This window comes from Dama dama, chromosome 5 (assembly GCF_033118175.1).
Source record: "Dama dama isolate Ldn47 chromosome 5, ASM3311817v1, whole genome shotgun sequence".
Lineage (NCBI taxonomy): Eukaryota > Metazoa > Chordata > Mammalia > Artiodactyla > Cervidae > Dama > Dama dama.
In genome coordinates this window covers 97604950-97619956 of record NC_083685.1, presented here as the reverse complement: position 1 = coordinate 97619956, position 15007 = coordinate 97604950, and the positions used below count along the sequence as shown (strand labels likewise).

The following is a 15007-nucleotide window of genomic DNA, read 5'->3' as shown; positions in this document are numbered from 1 at the left end:
GAGAAGGGGTCAGAGTGAAAGTTCCAGAAGGTCATGTTTAAAGGTATTCCCAAGTCTGGATTCCTGGAGCACTCCAGAGCTCCAAAACCAGAATCCCTGTGGCTGGTGCTTCCCTCCCAGGGGAAATGTCTGGGTTTAGCAAGCAGCCTGGGCCCACCAAGTCAGAGAAGGACTGCTGGCTTGAGTGGGAAGTTCTGCATGCAGGCAGGGCTAGGTCTTCAGGCAGGGGAAGGGTTGTCTGTCCTCCGGGAAGCATGTGTAGTCCCCGGGGTCTGAGGGGCCTAGGAGCCGGGGAAGGGGGGCGCAGTACCTTGTTCCAGACCCAGCCTCACTTCCCAGAAAACTGGCCTGGCCTCGCCTTCTCCAGCTTCTGGCGCCTATCAGGGGGGATCTCGTGCAGGCTGATGCCGTGGTTGCTGGCCCTGTGGGGAAGGGAGAATAGGCGGTAGGAGGACAAAACCCACCCACCCTGCTTTGCCGGTGCGGTGCTGAGCAGGAGTCGGGAGAGGGGACCGAGGGGGTAGCTCGGTCTTCACCCACGGATGCTGGATCCTCACCCGGGTTGCAGGTCCGGTGGTTTGGGGATGGGTTTGTTGAAGCCGCGTCTGCCCACCAGCCAGTACGTTTCCTCTGCGCCCTTGCCCTGGGGAGACACGGGGGACGGGAGGGCTCAGGCGGGCTGGGGTGAGGGCCGGTGGCGGTCCGGCTCAAAGTGGAAGCGTGTCTTCCGGCCCGGCCTCACCTTCAGCTCCGTGCGGCCCCGCACCTCAGTCAGGAAGCCCTCGTCTAGGGCGGAGAGGATCTGCACGGTGCTCTTGTTCACGTGGATGCGGTAAGCTGGGAGAGCGGGGGACACCGTGAGCGCGGGGGGACACCGTGACCTCGGGGGACACCCTCCCGCGCCCCCGCCCCACCCCGCCCCTTCCGCTCCGTCACACTCACGCAGCCCGGTGGACTCCATGCGCGAGGCAGTGTTGACCGTGTCCCCAAACAGGCAGTACCGGGGCATGGTGAGGCCCACCACGCCCGCCACGCAAGGGCCTGCGGAGAGGCGCAGGGTTGGCGGGCCTGCGGGCCCCGGGCGGCACCTAGTAGGGCTCAGTGGTCTTTCGCACTCCCAGAATCGCCACTGGCTCCCCAAAGACACCCTCTCAAGCATGCCCTCCCAATTACCATGGAGCCCCTGGTGTGAAAAGGTGGCTTCAAAACAAATTTCCCCCCTCCCCCCGCCCCCTCCACGAGTTTGCTCTTATCCAGGAAAGTGGAGCCCTGCCCGCACTAGGGAGAGGGGCTGGAGTGCCCGGGGGGCAGGGGGCCCCGGGTGTGGGGACAGAGTTACCCGAGTGCAGGCCAATGCGGATGCGCACGGGCACTTCCGGCATGTGGCGCATGCGGAAGGTGCCCACGGCGCTGAGGATGTCCAGAGCCATGTTGGCGATCTCTGCCGCGTGCCGGTGCCCGTTCCTCTGGGGCAGCCCGGAGGCCACCATGTAGGCGTCCCCAATTGTCTCCACCTGAGGCCAGAATTCAGTACTGAGCCTCCCCTGCCAATGCCACTGTCCCTGGTCAGGAGGCCTAAACTGGGGTGAGTGCAGAGATCCTGGGGGCCTTCCAGATGGGGGACTGAGTAGGGGACTGGAAGCAGAGAAAAGGAACAGGAGGGCTGGGAAAGACGACTGTGCTGGTGGACTTGGATAGTGGGTCTGGGGCCCGAGCAGGAAGGGCTGGGGGCTGAGGAAACTGAAGGAGGGCTTGTCCCCTCTACACCCCACCTTGTAGACATCATGGGAACCGATGATGGCATCGAAGAGCGTGTAGAGGTCATTGAGTAGGTCTACCACTTCGATGGGCTCACTCATGGCTGAGATGGTGGTGAAACCCACAATGTCACTGAAGTACAGTGTCACCTCTTCGAAATACTCGGGCTCCACAGGTGTCCCCATCTTCAGCGCCTCCGCCACAGACCTGAGGATGGCAGGTGGTGAGGTTGCCTGGAGGCCACCCAAGGCTGGCTGGACTCCAGCTATCCTCCCCACTCATCTCTCCCCATCGACACCCACGGAGGCAGCATCTGTGTGAGCAGCCGGTCTGTCTTCTGCTTTTCCAGCTCCAGCTCCTCTGTGCGCTCCCGGATCAGGTCCTCCAGGTTACTGGAGTACTGTTCCAGCATCCGCAGCATCGAGTCAATGATGTTCATCTTCCGGCCCTTGTTGATGCTCTTGAACTAGTAGTAGGAGGAAGCTGGTGGGGCCGCTGGGGACCTGGGCTGCCATGCCCCTCTCATGCAGCCATATTATACCTGATCCTCTGGCCATACCCCCTTTCATCTCATCCTCATCAAGCCCACACCTCACCCCGTGCTGGGCACTGTGTTTTCACACATTATTTGGAGGTCAGCTTTTCTGTTAGTAATTGACAAGGTGCTGAAACCAGCCCTGTCTTTGGACTCCCAAGCCAAGGGTCTTTTTCCCACACCAGACCAAATACATACTTAATAAATGTTATTTTAATTGAATTAAATTTTCCTCCCATCCAGAGCTCCATTTCCAACTCCAAAGGTCTCCACAGCCCCCATTCTAACTGTCCCCACCAAACCCTTAGTCCTCAGGCAATGCCTTAGGAAGTAGCCTGGAAGGTCAGAGATCCTGCCAGCCTGCCTTTCAGCAGCCCCCAGCCCCACCCCAGGTTTCTGGCAAGTGCCCAGCCCAGCCTTTGCCCAGCCCAGTCCCTGACCAGTTCAAAGGTGCGGTCCATGGAGGGCCGAAGTTCTGGCTGCTCTGCCCAGCACTGTTTCATCAGCTGGATGCACTCCATGGGCGCCTGGTCTATGGACACGGAGGGCCGACACAGTGGAGGGGGCCTCTGTACCCTCTTCACCACTTCTGGAAGCATGAAGGGACCAAGAGAGGAGATGGACCAGAAGAGAAGCCACCTCTGACTCTGGCCTGATTGTTGAAGCTTGAAACGAGGGGACTGGAAATGGTTGGGGGTTCCTTTAAATCAGAGCTTCAGTAGATGAGGAAATGTAGCATGGGAGGTGACTCTGGAGCAATAAGAGGGCTCTGAACCTTGGGAGGGGGGGCAGGGGGCTGTAAGAGGTGTCAGGCAAAGAGGCTGCCTTATTTATTGCACATAAGAAAAGCAGAGGTTAGACTGATCAAGTAGTTCTGTTTACTGTCTGGTGGGCTCCAGTCCATGGGGTCGCAAAGAATCAGACACGATTTAGTGATTAAACCACCACCACCACCATAGATGATAATATGGACTTGAACTAGATCCAACTGCTCTCTTTCTACACTTCCCCTCTCCTGCTCTCTCCCTGGGGCCCCGAAGAACCAGACAGGAATGTGTTACTAGCCTTGGGGGAGCAGGAGGGGTCCAGGATTAGAACAGAGGAAACCCATGGGGCGCTGAAAGGTCGCCCCTCCCATCCTGATGCTTGGCTCTCCACTGTCCTGATCCTTCAGGCGCACATAAGTAACTGTCAGTACCCAGCGAGGCTGGGTCTCTCTCTAGTCGCAACGCCAGGCGAGGGGCGGCCGTACCCTCGGGAGTGAGCTCCAGCATGGCGTAGGGGGCGCTGCGGCACACGACCTCCTGCATGATGATGCCCAGACTGAAGACGTCGCCGGCCAGCGTTCCCCGGCGCTCCAGGACTGGGTCTCGAAGTAGCTCCGGGGCTGTCCATAGCTGGTCTGAGGTCGGGGAAGGGGGCGTGGGCACTCGGAGAGCCACGGGGCTCTGGGAACAGACCCCCCACCCTCACCAGACCCCCCACCCTCACCAGAAAGCCCAAACTCGCCCCCCACTCAACCTCTCAGCCTGTTCTGTGTCTGACCTTACTGCCCGCAGTTATCCCCAAGAGAAACTACCAGAAACCCAGAACAGGTTTCGGAAACAGCCCTGCCCTTTAGACAAAGCGGTGCCCAGAGAAGATTTGGTCCCTTGGAAACAAGCCCCACCATTAGGTAAAGCCCCATTTGAAGCAGGACCCCAAGCAGAGGCAGGAGCTCCGCCCTCGGGCACAAGTCCCACCCCCTGAACAAGTCCCCGCCTCCCTAACAAGTCCCGCCCCCAAACAAGCCCCGCCTCCCCACCCACAGAGTTCCCTCTCTTCGTCTCAGAGGTCTAGATCTTTTCGGTCTCAGGAGTCGCTTCCAGTGGATGTGAGATGTCGAGAGAGTTCGAGGGAAGGAGGAAAGAAGAGGCGCTTGAAATAATGGGGACGCGGGGGATGCTCGTCCGCGCAGGAGGCAGCCGGGGACGCCTACCCTCCGCGCTCGGTGACTCCGGTAACACCCTCTGCGCCTCCAGCAGTCGCCCATGACCATGGTCGGTGACTTTAAGCACGAACCTCCCGTCCACCACGCAGTTCCGTGACTTCAGCCGCCCGTGGGCCACCCCTCGATGGTGCAGATACCTTATTCCCTGGAAAGGGTGGCATAAAGGGCAGACTCAGCCCACGCGGGTCCCCTTCTGGCTCCTCCCCGCTGCATCCCACCCACTCTCCCCCACACGCACACCTTGATGAGGTCCAGGAGGAGGGAGGACTTGAACATCCAGTCCAGCTTTATGTCTCTCTGGGAGAGGAGGTCTTGTAGGGAGCCACGGGCACAGTGCTCCGAGACCACGGCCAGCACGCCTTCCCCGGGGGCCGCGGGGCCGCCAGCTCCTCCCGCCAGGAAGAGCCCCAGGTAGAGGGCCACATTTTCATGCCGGAGTTCCCGGATCTGTAGGGTTGGGGGTTGGGGGTTGGAGAGGGAGCAGTTTACAGGCATTTTCTGTCCTGGGAGCCAGGTGGGTGGAGCGGAAGATGTTATTCAGGTCTGGCTTTGATCGGAAGATAAGATAGAATGGTGAGTGGAAAGGTCTATAGGGCATCTAAGGGGCTTCCTTCTACAGTAACTTCTCCCTCTGGAAAAGACAACATAGTCAAAGGCCACCGTTCAGACACTGAACGTTATTTTGGTTTTGTTTTTTTGGCCCCACCGCGAGGCCTGCGGGGATCTTAGTTCTCCCGGGCCTTACCAGCGCCCCCTGCAGTGGAAGCGCGGAGTCTTAACCGCTGGACCTCTAGTAAGTCCCTGAACATGGTTTAACTTAAAAAATATGAATGAAAAGACAACCTTGCCCTGGTAATCAGGACCCAGGCAGATTCTGCTTTATTAACCATAAAACTCTGAACTTGCTTGGTCTTAAAGGAAAACACCTGATGAAAGAGAAGCTCCTGGTACCACCCCCACTTCTGATACAACAGCCCCTTGGGGGAGAATCAGGCAGACACTGTACTGCTTTCAAAAGTCCCCAAAATAGCTTATCCTAGGGACTCAGCCCAGGGCCGCTCTGCTTGGTAACATCATTGCACCAGATATTTCTGAGACCCCCATCATGTTGTTCCCCAAGTTAGGGAAGGACTAAGCAGTCCAGCTGTGTCCAAGAGGAGCCATCAACAAGGTCACACCCACCCAGGAGGACAGAGGCCCTCACCATCTGGCTGAAAAAATGCAGGCTAGTGAGTGACCGGTGCCCTTGCTAGCTTTTCTTTGGCCTCACAAGGGGCTTCTTTTCACCTTAAATGCCTGTTATTAAATGGTGACCTACTCTGTTGACTACTGGTAGTTCACTTAAGTCATTCTGCAGCTGTGACCCAGAGCTTCTGGGAGGCATCTGTGAAGGAGGCCAGGCCAGGGCTGTACGGTTTTAGGAGTAAGGGGGGCATTAAGGTTGGAAGTACCAGAATAAGTCAGTTTATAGCCTCCTTGCCAGTTTTCTACTTCCCTCAGTATGCATCAACTGGGCCATGCTGCACAAGCAGTCTTACAGAACTGGAAGGCCATTTATTTTCTGTCATTCACTCAACAAACATTCGCTGGGTGTCTCTAATGTTCCAGACACTGTGCTGGGTGCTGGAAACACAATGGAGGGAATAGAGAAAAAGCTCTCACTCAGCTTACAGTTCAGGGAGGGAGGAAGATAAGAAATAAGCAAGCCCACACAGGTGAACAGACGATGACAAATTATGATAAAAACATCTCAAAGGAAAGAGCTAGTGTTGTAAGAGCATGATGGGAAACCTGCTTTAGAGAGTAGGGGACACTTCATTGAGAGCTCTTGGTCTCCCCCACAGTGGGGCCTACTTGGACTCAGCTGCAAAGAGAAGGCAAGGAGGGAAGAAATGACAGCCACCCCACACCCCATCATAGACCCACTCCCACCTTGGAGAAGGCCATCTTGGTTGCTGGGCGGATAGCTATGTGCCGATCTCCTGGGAATTTCTTCAGCCAAACCCAGTCTCCCTGGAGCAGAGATAGGAGTAATTTAGAATTTGGTTTCTTAAAACGCTATGGGGGCTTTCCTGGTGGCTCAGTGGTAAAGAATCTGCCTGCCAATGCAGGAGGCATGGGTTTGATCCCTGATCTTGGAAAATCCCACATGCCATGGATCAGCTAAGCTCACGTGCCACAACTACTGAGCCTGGGCTCTAGAGTCTGGGAACTGCAACTACTGAAGCCCATGTGTCCTACAGCCCATGCTCCACAACAAGAGAAGCCACAGCAATGAGAAGCCCGAGTACCACAACTAAAGGAGCATCAGGAGCAAGGAGCTTGATGTTTGCTCTAAATCTCCTTCCCTCTTGATTAGCCAAGTTCTCTTGGCTGTCCCTGAATCTGATCTCATTATCTCCCACCCATCCCACCACATTCAGATTTGCAGACTTCATAGTTAAGGTCCTAATGCCCTTTTGTGACTTTCTTTTTTCCCCTGTAAGTCTTGCTGTTCCAGAGACTGATCTGAATGGGATAGAAATGCTGGGTGAGGTCAAGACGTAGGTCTGGCTTGAGTCAGAGACAGCCTTTTTTTCTTAAGTCTTTATTGAATTTGTTACAACCTTGCTTCTTTTTTTTTGGGGGGGGGGTTGTTTTTGGATGTTTTGTTGTTGTTTGTTTCTTGAGCTCTTAGCATTGGAAGGTGAATTCTTAACCACTGGACCACCAGGGAAGTCCCAGGCCTCCAGTCTTTAGGCCACTGTGATAGGCCTTTGAAAAGTCATCACTTGGATGATGGCTAAGAGGAAATCCCCCAGCAGGAAGGCTTCCCAGATGCTCCCCTTTGAGGAGGAATCCCCAAACCCTCTCGGGGTTCCCATCCTGGGCTCCTATCCCCACTTCCTCGGCTTGTCTCCAGGACTAGAGCTCAGTCTGCCTGGGGCTCATGCTCACCTCGTAGAGGCCAATGTTGGTGTAATCCGGGAGCTGGCTGTGGATGCTGCGAACATCTGATGTGCTGCGGGCAGCCAGACTGGTTCGACTCCCCTGGGCCACCTGGAGGATAGAGATCAAAGAACAGAATCAAAATACACTGTGGGGTCAGAGTCCTGGGTTGAGGTCAGGCTGAGTTCTGGGGATTATAGAAGGGAAGGGAAGAAACCTTAATTAGAGAAGGTGATAATGACATTACTTCCCATGTACAGAATGCTTCACAGCTTACAAAACAAACATATTCATTTTCTTGTTGGAGCTTCACACTGTCTCAGGAAAGTGGTCAGGACAGGGGCTGATACCCTCATTGCACACGTGAGGGGGCTTATCCCAGCACTCAGACCTGGGACAGAGCGAGGACAGAAAGCAGGCCTTCCCAGGTGGGGGCTGGGGTGGGGGCTGACCCAGGCAGGGGAGGACAGCTGGCTCCTGGCTCCCCACCTCCCCTACCTTTCGAGAGTTGCCCCCATGCGGGTGGAGGAAGGTGATGTCGTCCAGAGTCAGGATGATCTTATTGGGGCCGGAGACCATTTGGATGTGAAGCAGCCGGTGCCTGGTAGAGAAAGGAAGTCATCTTCGCCAAGGGGACCAAGGTCCGTGAGAGGAGGCCAATTGGGGGGTAATGCTGTCTCAGGGGAGGGCAGTCACCCCTAGATCACGCATCCCCTGGACTCCACCAGCCCTGCAGGCCTCCTTCCTTCTCCCCTTCTCCCTTCATCTACTCTTGAGTAGGCCCAGTCTGCTGCACAGTTGCCCATTTCCGGCAGGTGGAGAGCCAAGCACATCTCCTACTCAGCTCACTCCCCTACTCACCTACAATAATGGGCCAGGAAGGCCCCAGCCAGCCCCATCCCAACCACCAGGAGGAAGCCGATAAAGACGATGCTGGGCTCCACTCCTGGAGGGGCAGTGAGAGGAGAGAGGCTGGGGACCGTGGCAGGGGGCAGAGGGGGCACCCTCTCTAGGGAGGTATGGTCCTGTCAAACCCTGCAGGCTCCAGGAAAGGGGGATGGGTGCTCAGAACAGGATCCAGGGAAAAGTCATGGGTCTTGCAAAAGGTGGGAGGGTGGTTCCTGGGAATATTAAAAAGCTTCCAAAAGGGCTCCAGGGGCTCTGCAATAGAGGGGTCCTGCAGAAGCCAGGGGTCTCTGAGGAGGACCTGGAAGGGCCTCCAACAGGAGTTACGGGATGAGAGTTCACTCTCACCATTTTCTGGAGGGTTCATGGTCACTGGCCCAGTGGGGGCTGGGATGCTCGCCCTCACCTCCGTTGCAGATGGTGTCTGGGTCGAACCAACACGAGGGGTCGGGCCCAGGCCCCCGTCCACCTTTAGGAAAATGCACTGGGGTTCCAGCGGAGTGGAAGAAGCCCTGGGTAGGGTCCAGAACGTATGTGGCAAACAGCTGGTCCCCCGTGGCATCTGTGTCCAGTAGCACAAATGAGGGCTCTTCGGCTCCTCCCAGGGCCCCACAGAAGCCAGGGACCCGGGCATCCTGGATATGGCGGGCCACCGCCGCTCCGGACACCCAGCCACCACCTGCGGCCGCCCGTGCTCGCACAACGCCCCCAGCCAACAAGAAGACTGAGTCATAGATGGTGCCGAAGAGAGGGGATACCTGGGGAAGAAGGGTAGGGGCCTCAGGTTGCAGGGTCAAGGCCCATAAAAAGACAGGGACTTGCTGTCCCCGCTTATTCTTCTACTGGGCCCTTCAAGCCCTCTGTGAATTGACTGCATCTCCTAGTTAGTGGTTCCATATCCTTCCCATTGGTTCTCTTCCTTTTTCTCCATTGGTTCTCTCTTCCTCTCCCTAATTGGCTATCCCATCTCTTTTTGCCACTGCCCTTCCCTCTTTTCAGGATTCTTAAGGTCTTCTTATCATTCGTTACTTCCGATTCCATCACCTACATCTCCTCTCTTTCCTCTCCTTTTGGTTGCCCTGCATATATTTTTAAAATCGTTACCTATTATTCACCGAAAGCCTTCTTTGCTGTCTTTTGGTTGGCTTCTATTTTTCCTTCTTTTCTTTTCCCCGAGGCAATCACCTGATCTCATAGAGCTTCTCTATTATTCCCAGTTCCCATCTCGCACTAGGGATATACCAGGATCTAAGACAGAGTCCATATCTCGAAGAATCTAGTCCCTATCTCAAGGAATCTTTCATCTGGAGGGATGTTAAGGAGTGAGGGTAGGGGTAACTGAGGGAGCTGGGGAGACAGGAAAGAGGGCCCCAGGCCAGTCTGGGGGAGGAGGAAGGGGTTTCCAGAAGTGAACATCCCTCAGGGGATGAATCAGAAATACGTGGGGGAGTGTAGGGACAGGAGAGAGAGAACAGCACAGCCAGTAACACAGAAGCAAAAGAGAAGACCACATCTGGAGAACCCAAAGGAGATCAGTCTAACTGAAGTTCAAGAAAGAAGAAAGAGAGAGGAAGACAGACCTGATAAACCAAGTAGAGACCTGTATCTCTCCAGGGCAAGAGAAGCCACTGGGAGACTTTGAACTGGGATGACACAGTCAGATCTATGTTTGAAATTTGATCCGATTGTTGGGTGGAGAAAGGCCTGGGGTAGGTAAGTGTTGAAGTAGAGACCACTGGGATATTTTATTTGGGAATTTGGACCAGAGGTTCTGTGGCCTGAACCAGGGGACTGACAGCGAGGATGGAGAAAGTAGATGGATTCAAATGGCTTTTGGGAAGCACAGGACTGAAGTGAAGTGACAGGACTGGATGTCTGGGCGTCCAAGGAAGGGTTAGAGGAATCAAGTGACTCCTAGGGGGTCTCATTTGGGCAGCTAAGTGGCTGTGCTACTTACTGAGAACTCAGTAGGGTGTTCCCCACACTTTCCCTCGCCTCTCTTTCTTCATCTACCCTCCATCCCATCTCATCACTATTCTCAGGGAATCCTGAGTATTAGCTGCTTGTTGGGAATACCCTGTGAATCTAAATGTTCACAAAAGCCCTTGGCTCCATCCAGGGACCTTTCTGCTTCTCACAGGATGTAAGCTCTCAAAAAGTTAAGACCTGAGATGAAGCCCCAGGGGAAACACCTCTGAACTGGGCATGGAGGCTGGATCTATATTCCCCCTCCTTCCAGCTCTCTCTCTCTCTTTCTTTTTCCAGCTCTCTTTTAAGAACACCAGCTCTTTGTTAGAAGCTGTAGGTGATAGCCTGTTGGAAGTAGGTTTACTTTAAAGTAGGCTGCAAAAGATGTTGCACTATAGAGTTGGTTAAGAGTTTGCTCCTTGGGGCTGACCGTGAGATGTCTCATTACCTACTCTCTGGAAGCAATTCCAATACACTAAGACGCTCCAAGCAAGGTCAGAGCCTCTACATTACCCAGGACAGGGAGAGTTGCTGGTTCTTCTCTCCCTATACCTCCTCCCTCCCATTGACTGCATGCTCCTCTCATTCCATCAGTTCTGTCCACTTCTCTTCCCACTGCCTCCAGCCTCCATCTCCCCTTTTGGCTATTCTCTGCTCTCTTCCCCCGGCTCTCTTCCCCTCTTCCCACCTCCCTGGTCCCTCTACCTGCTGCAGATTGAGGTCCGGGGGCAGCTCCCGGTGCTCTTGGGCCCTGCGCAGGCTGTCCCGCACGCTGCCTCCCAGGGGACAGTGACGGGTGAGGGTGAGTACCGCATCATGGGCCTTGCGAAGCTGTGAGCTGTTGGCGAGCACCGCCAGGGCGTCAGGGCCTGGAGACAGGGCGTAGTGGAGCGTGTCGAAGGGCAGGAAGACCAGGGAACCGTCGGCCAGGCCCAGTTCCTCTGCAGCCTCCAGCAGGCAGCGCTGCTCCTCGCCGCCCAGCAAGACCGAGTGCATTACCATGATCACTGCTGTGAACACAGAGACCCGGCTAGGGACTCTGTCCTCTGCTCCCTGGACGACCGATCCCCGCCCTCACATCCTGCAGGGGAGCCTACCTCTGACTCTAGGCCCATCTTGGACCCTCCTCAAGGCCTCCCGGGCTCCAGACAGGTCGGAGGGCTCCATGGAGGTCACCAGGGCCACGGGCAGTCCCCTGGCCCTGAGCGCCGTGGAAAGTGCGCGTCCCGCCTCCACCCACAGGTCCTGGGGGGCGGTGACCAAGGCCACGTGCGCCCAGCGGAAAGCGCGCAGGAGGGCGTAGAGGGCATCGGCCGCGGGCGTCACCACTGGAGCCGTGGTGCCCGCCGCCCGCGTCCCGGGGCAGCCCCAGGGCACCAGAGCGACCCCCGCCTCCTGGGCTAGTAATTCCGCCGGCCGGCAAGCTCCAGGGTTCACCGGCCCCACGAGACCCGAGACGCGGGTGAGAGCCGAGGACACAGCCCCCAGCGAGCCCGGCGTCCGGCACGGCTCGGGCAGCAGCGCGACCTCGAAGCGGGGGCCGCCCTCCAGGGCAGCCGCCTGGTTCAGGCGGGAGGCGGCCAGGCGGGCGGCCAGGTCCGGGCGGGCACGCGCGAAGATGGGGTCGCAGGCCCAGGGGCCCAGCACCCCCACTGTGAACACGGCGGAGAGGACGGAGCGCGGCAGGAGCAGCAGCAGCAGCAGCAGTGGCCTCACCCGAGGCCAGGGCCGGGGCGGGATCGGGGGAAGGCTGGGCGGAGACGGAGCCCACCGCGTGGGGGCGCAGAGTCCGGGGTCCCGAAGCCCACCCGCGAGGAGGGTGCAGGCGGTCATTGCCGGCTTCTGCGAGCACCAACCGAGCAGCATGAACGAATGCGACCCCCAGAGCTCTCCTAGGGCTCTCCGCAACGCACCCCCCACCCGCCCCCGCCCGCCACCACACTTTCTCAAAGCGCAATTAACCTGCGGGTTGTCTCTGCTTCCATACCTCGCCTCCCGCCCCTGCGTGGACTTCTATATAGGGTCTGGGGTATAGTCTAGAAGTACCCCCGAACCCCCACTACCCCTGCTTTCGCTCCCCCTTGTCTGCCCCTCCCCCTTCTTAGAGCCGTGGTGGGGTTGGGGTGTCAGTAGGGACACTCTTATACCCTTCCATGGTCTCTCTCGGGCAGAAGGGCCCTGGAGTCCGCGTGGAGGGGGCTTTGCCACTCACCGGAAAGTCCGGGGCTCGGGCCCAGGGCCAGGGTGAGGGGTCACAGGGCCGATCCTTCTGACGCCCTCCCACAGGTCTCCTTTGCCAGGGCCCAGCGCGGGCGGGGGGTGGGTGTGGGAACAGCAGGCCAGAGCCCTTAATCTCCCCAAGCTGATTAGGGTCTCTTAATCAGGCAGGAAGGGGCTGGTGGAGGATGGGGCCTCCTGGGGTGGGCTCTGTCCTAGCTTCCAGCCAGCCAGCCAGCTTCTTTCCCCTCTTTGCCTCCCAAGCCCCTCACCATAACCCCCAACATAAAAGCAGCCGCAGGTCCCCCTCTCAGGCTGCTGCCACACTACCCTGCTCGGCCTGGGGAGCCGCAGGATATGTCGACGAACACTTGTGGGTGATCAGTCCTAGGGTCCTGTTCCCTCCACTCTTGTTTCCAGTTCTGCCAGCCAAGTCCAAGCCCATCCCTTGGCTGGCAAAGTCTACACCCAGAGACCAAACCCAGACCAGCCTGATATCTGGCTTGTCTCACCTGCCCACACTGATTCTCTGGCCTCCACATCTCCATGCCTAGATAACCATCCTTTTGGCCCTGAGAAGGCAGAACTCCAGGAAGTAATGGAAAGAACTTGGACCTTGGACTACTGACTTGGGCTCAGAGTCCTCCTTATCGGCTTTGTGAATTTGGGAAAGTTTCTTAAGCTCTCTGAAGGTTGTTATGGAAATTACCTGTGACAATGACTATAATTGCCAGGATGACAAAAACAGATAAAGCAATTTTAAAGAAGGCTGTAATGGGATACTTGCCTTACTATATATCAAAATTTATTATAAAACTATAATAATTAAAACACTGTAGGGACTTCCCTGGTGGTCCAGTGGCTAAGACTACATGCTCCCAATGCAGGGGGCCTGGGTTTAATCCCTGGTCAGGGAACTAGATCCCACATGCCACAACTAAGAGTTTAATGGTGCAATTAAAGATCCTCCTGTGTGCTACAACTAAGATCCGGTACAGGCAAATAAACAAATAGACATTTTTTTAAATAATAAAAAAAAGACTGTAGTATTGGTGCAGGGGTAAACAAATAAACTAACTGGACAGAATAGAGAGCACTGAAACAAACTTAGCAAAAATGGAAATTTGATGAATGAACAAGTGGACTAAGAAGGAACTTTTCCACAAATGGAGCTGATTAGCTAGCCATAGGAACGGGGGAGGGAGGAGACAGAATTTGATCCCTATCTCACACTACACAAAATCAATTCCAAGTTAAGACATAGATTAAAAACAAAATTTTAAACTTGAAATGAATCATTTTTCAACCATCACGACAAAAATTGGCTCAGGCGAGAATCATCAGGAGATGCTAAAGCTAGGCAGAAATTTTGGTGAGGAGCAGGATATTTGCATGTCTTAAGGCGTCTCCCCACAGATTGCTTATAAGTTTGGAAGGGAACAAAAAAATAAATAAAAAGCTGTAATTAGACAGTAGAGAACTGGGACAACACTTTGACCAATGTTGGTCAACCAGTAAGGGGCAGATAGACACTGTGTACCTTCAGACATGGTAACCTGAGAAGGACACAGTAATACTGCACAGATCCAATACTGCACGATATTCATCTATGCAGTGTTCCAGCCGAGAGTGTGTGCATTTGTGTTCAGTCGGGTCCAACTCTGTGACCCTATGGAACTGTAACCCATCAGGGGACTGTAGCCTGCCAGTCTCCTCTGTCCATGGAATTTTCCAGGCCAGAATACTGAAGTGGGTTGTCATTTCCTTCTCCAGGGAATCTTCCTCAGCCAGAGACCGAACCTGAATTTCCTGCATTGACAGGTGGACCACTGGGATTCCCCAGTACATTTCATTAATCTAATCTCAAGGAAATAGAAGATAAACACAAAATGAGGAACATTCTTCTCAAAAAAGGGATGGGCCTGTATTCTTCAAAAATGTCAACATCATAAAAGACAAATAAAGGTTGAGGAAATATTCCAGATTAAAGGAAGCTAAAACAACATGACAGTTAAATGCAATGCCTCCCTCTAGTTTGGAGCCTGTACAAAGGATTTTTTTTTCTTTCTTTCTTTTTTTTATTTGGCTGCACTGGGTCTTAGTTGCAGCATGCAGGATCTTTAGTTACGGTATGTGAATTCTTAGTTGTTGAACTTAGTTGCAGCATGTGCGATCTAGTTCCCTGACCAGGGATCGAACCCAGGCCCACTGAATTGGGAGCATGGAATCTTAGCCAGTAGACTACCAGGAAAGTCCCCAAAGGGTTTTTAAAGCTGCATATGGGTATAGGGTTCATAGGGATATAAGGATGTTATAAAGTGTATTAACATCTGTCAATTGATGACACTGGTATATGATTGGGAGATGTGATCAAAGTATTTTATCAATGTAAATTTTGAACTGTACTATCCCTATTTGTAGGATATATACACTGAAGTATTTAGCTATAAAGCACCATAATGTATGTAACTTACCCTCAAACAGTTCAGAAAATATATGTGCATATATTTTGTCTTTATATTGCATACTCTATGTTATATATATTTATCAAATGATAAACAAATATGATTAAATGTTAACACTGTGAGTAAAGGGTATATGAATGTTCTTCATATTATTTTTATTTTTGCAGCATTTTGTAAATTTGAAGTTATTTCCCAATAAGAGTTAATAAAAAACTTTTAAATAAAAAGAGAATGGAGACT

At 54.4% G+C, this 15007-nt stretch overlaps 1 protein-coding gene across 1 annotated transcript; it reads right to left on the bottom strand.

The window, feature by feature from the left end:
* Positions 1-328: 328 nt before the first annotated feature.
* Positions 329-11918, bottom strand: GUCY2D (guanylate cyclase 2D, retinal). Its single transcript, XM_061141057.1, has 18 exons — positions 11183-11918; positions 10791-11095; positions 8524-8875; positions 8073-8157; positions 7710-7812; positions 7221-7322; positions 6216-6296; positions 4524-4730; positions 4272-4428; positions 3546-3695; positions 2734-2882; positions 2061-2224; positions 1773-1965; positions 1340-1514; positions 943-1041; positions 743-837; positions 558-643; positions 329-422 (listed from the first exon to the last, which is right to left on the bottom strand). The coding sequence occupies exons 1-18, from the start codon at positions 11916-11918 to the stop codon at positions 329-331; spliced, it is 3333 nt and encodes a 1110-aa protein (XP_060997040.1).
* Positions 11919-15007: the final 3089 nt, after the last annotated feature.

What these genes read in the sequence shown, in the direction of transcription:
- GUCY2D (XM_061141057.1), bottom strand. Translation starts at nt 11,918, where the DNA reads ATGACCGCCTGCACCCTCCTCGCGGGTGGGCTTCGGGACCCCGGACTC. An exon ending in ATGGGGGCAACTCTCGAAAG is followed by an intron (nt 7,323 to 7,709) that starts GTAGGGGAGGTG and finishes TCTATCCTCCAG; the next exon opens with GTGGCCCAGGGGAGTCGAAC. An exon ending in CCGCATTGGCCTGCACTCGG is followed by an intron (nt 1,042 to 1,339) that starts GTAACTCTGTCC and finishes GCCTCTCCGCAG; the next exon opens with GCCCTTGCGTGGCGGGCGTG.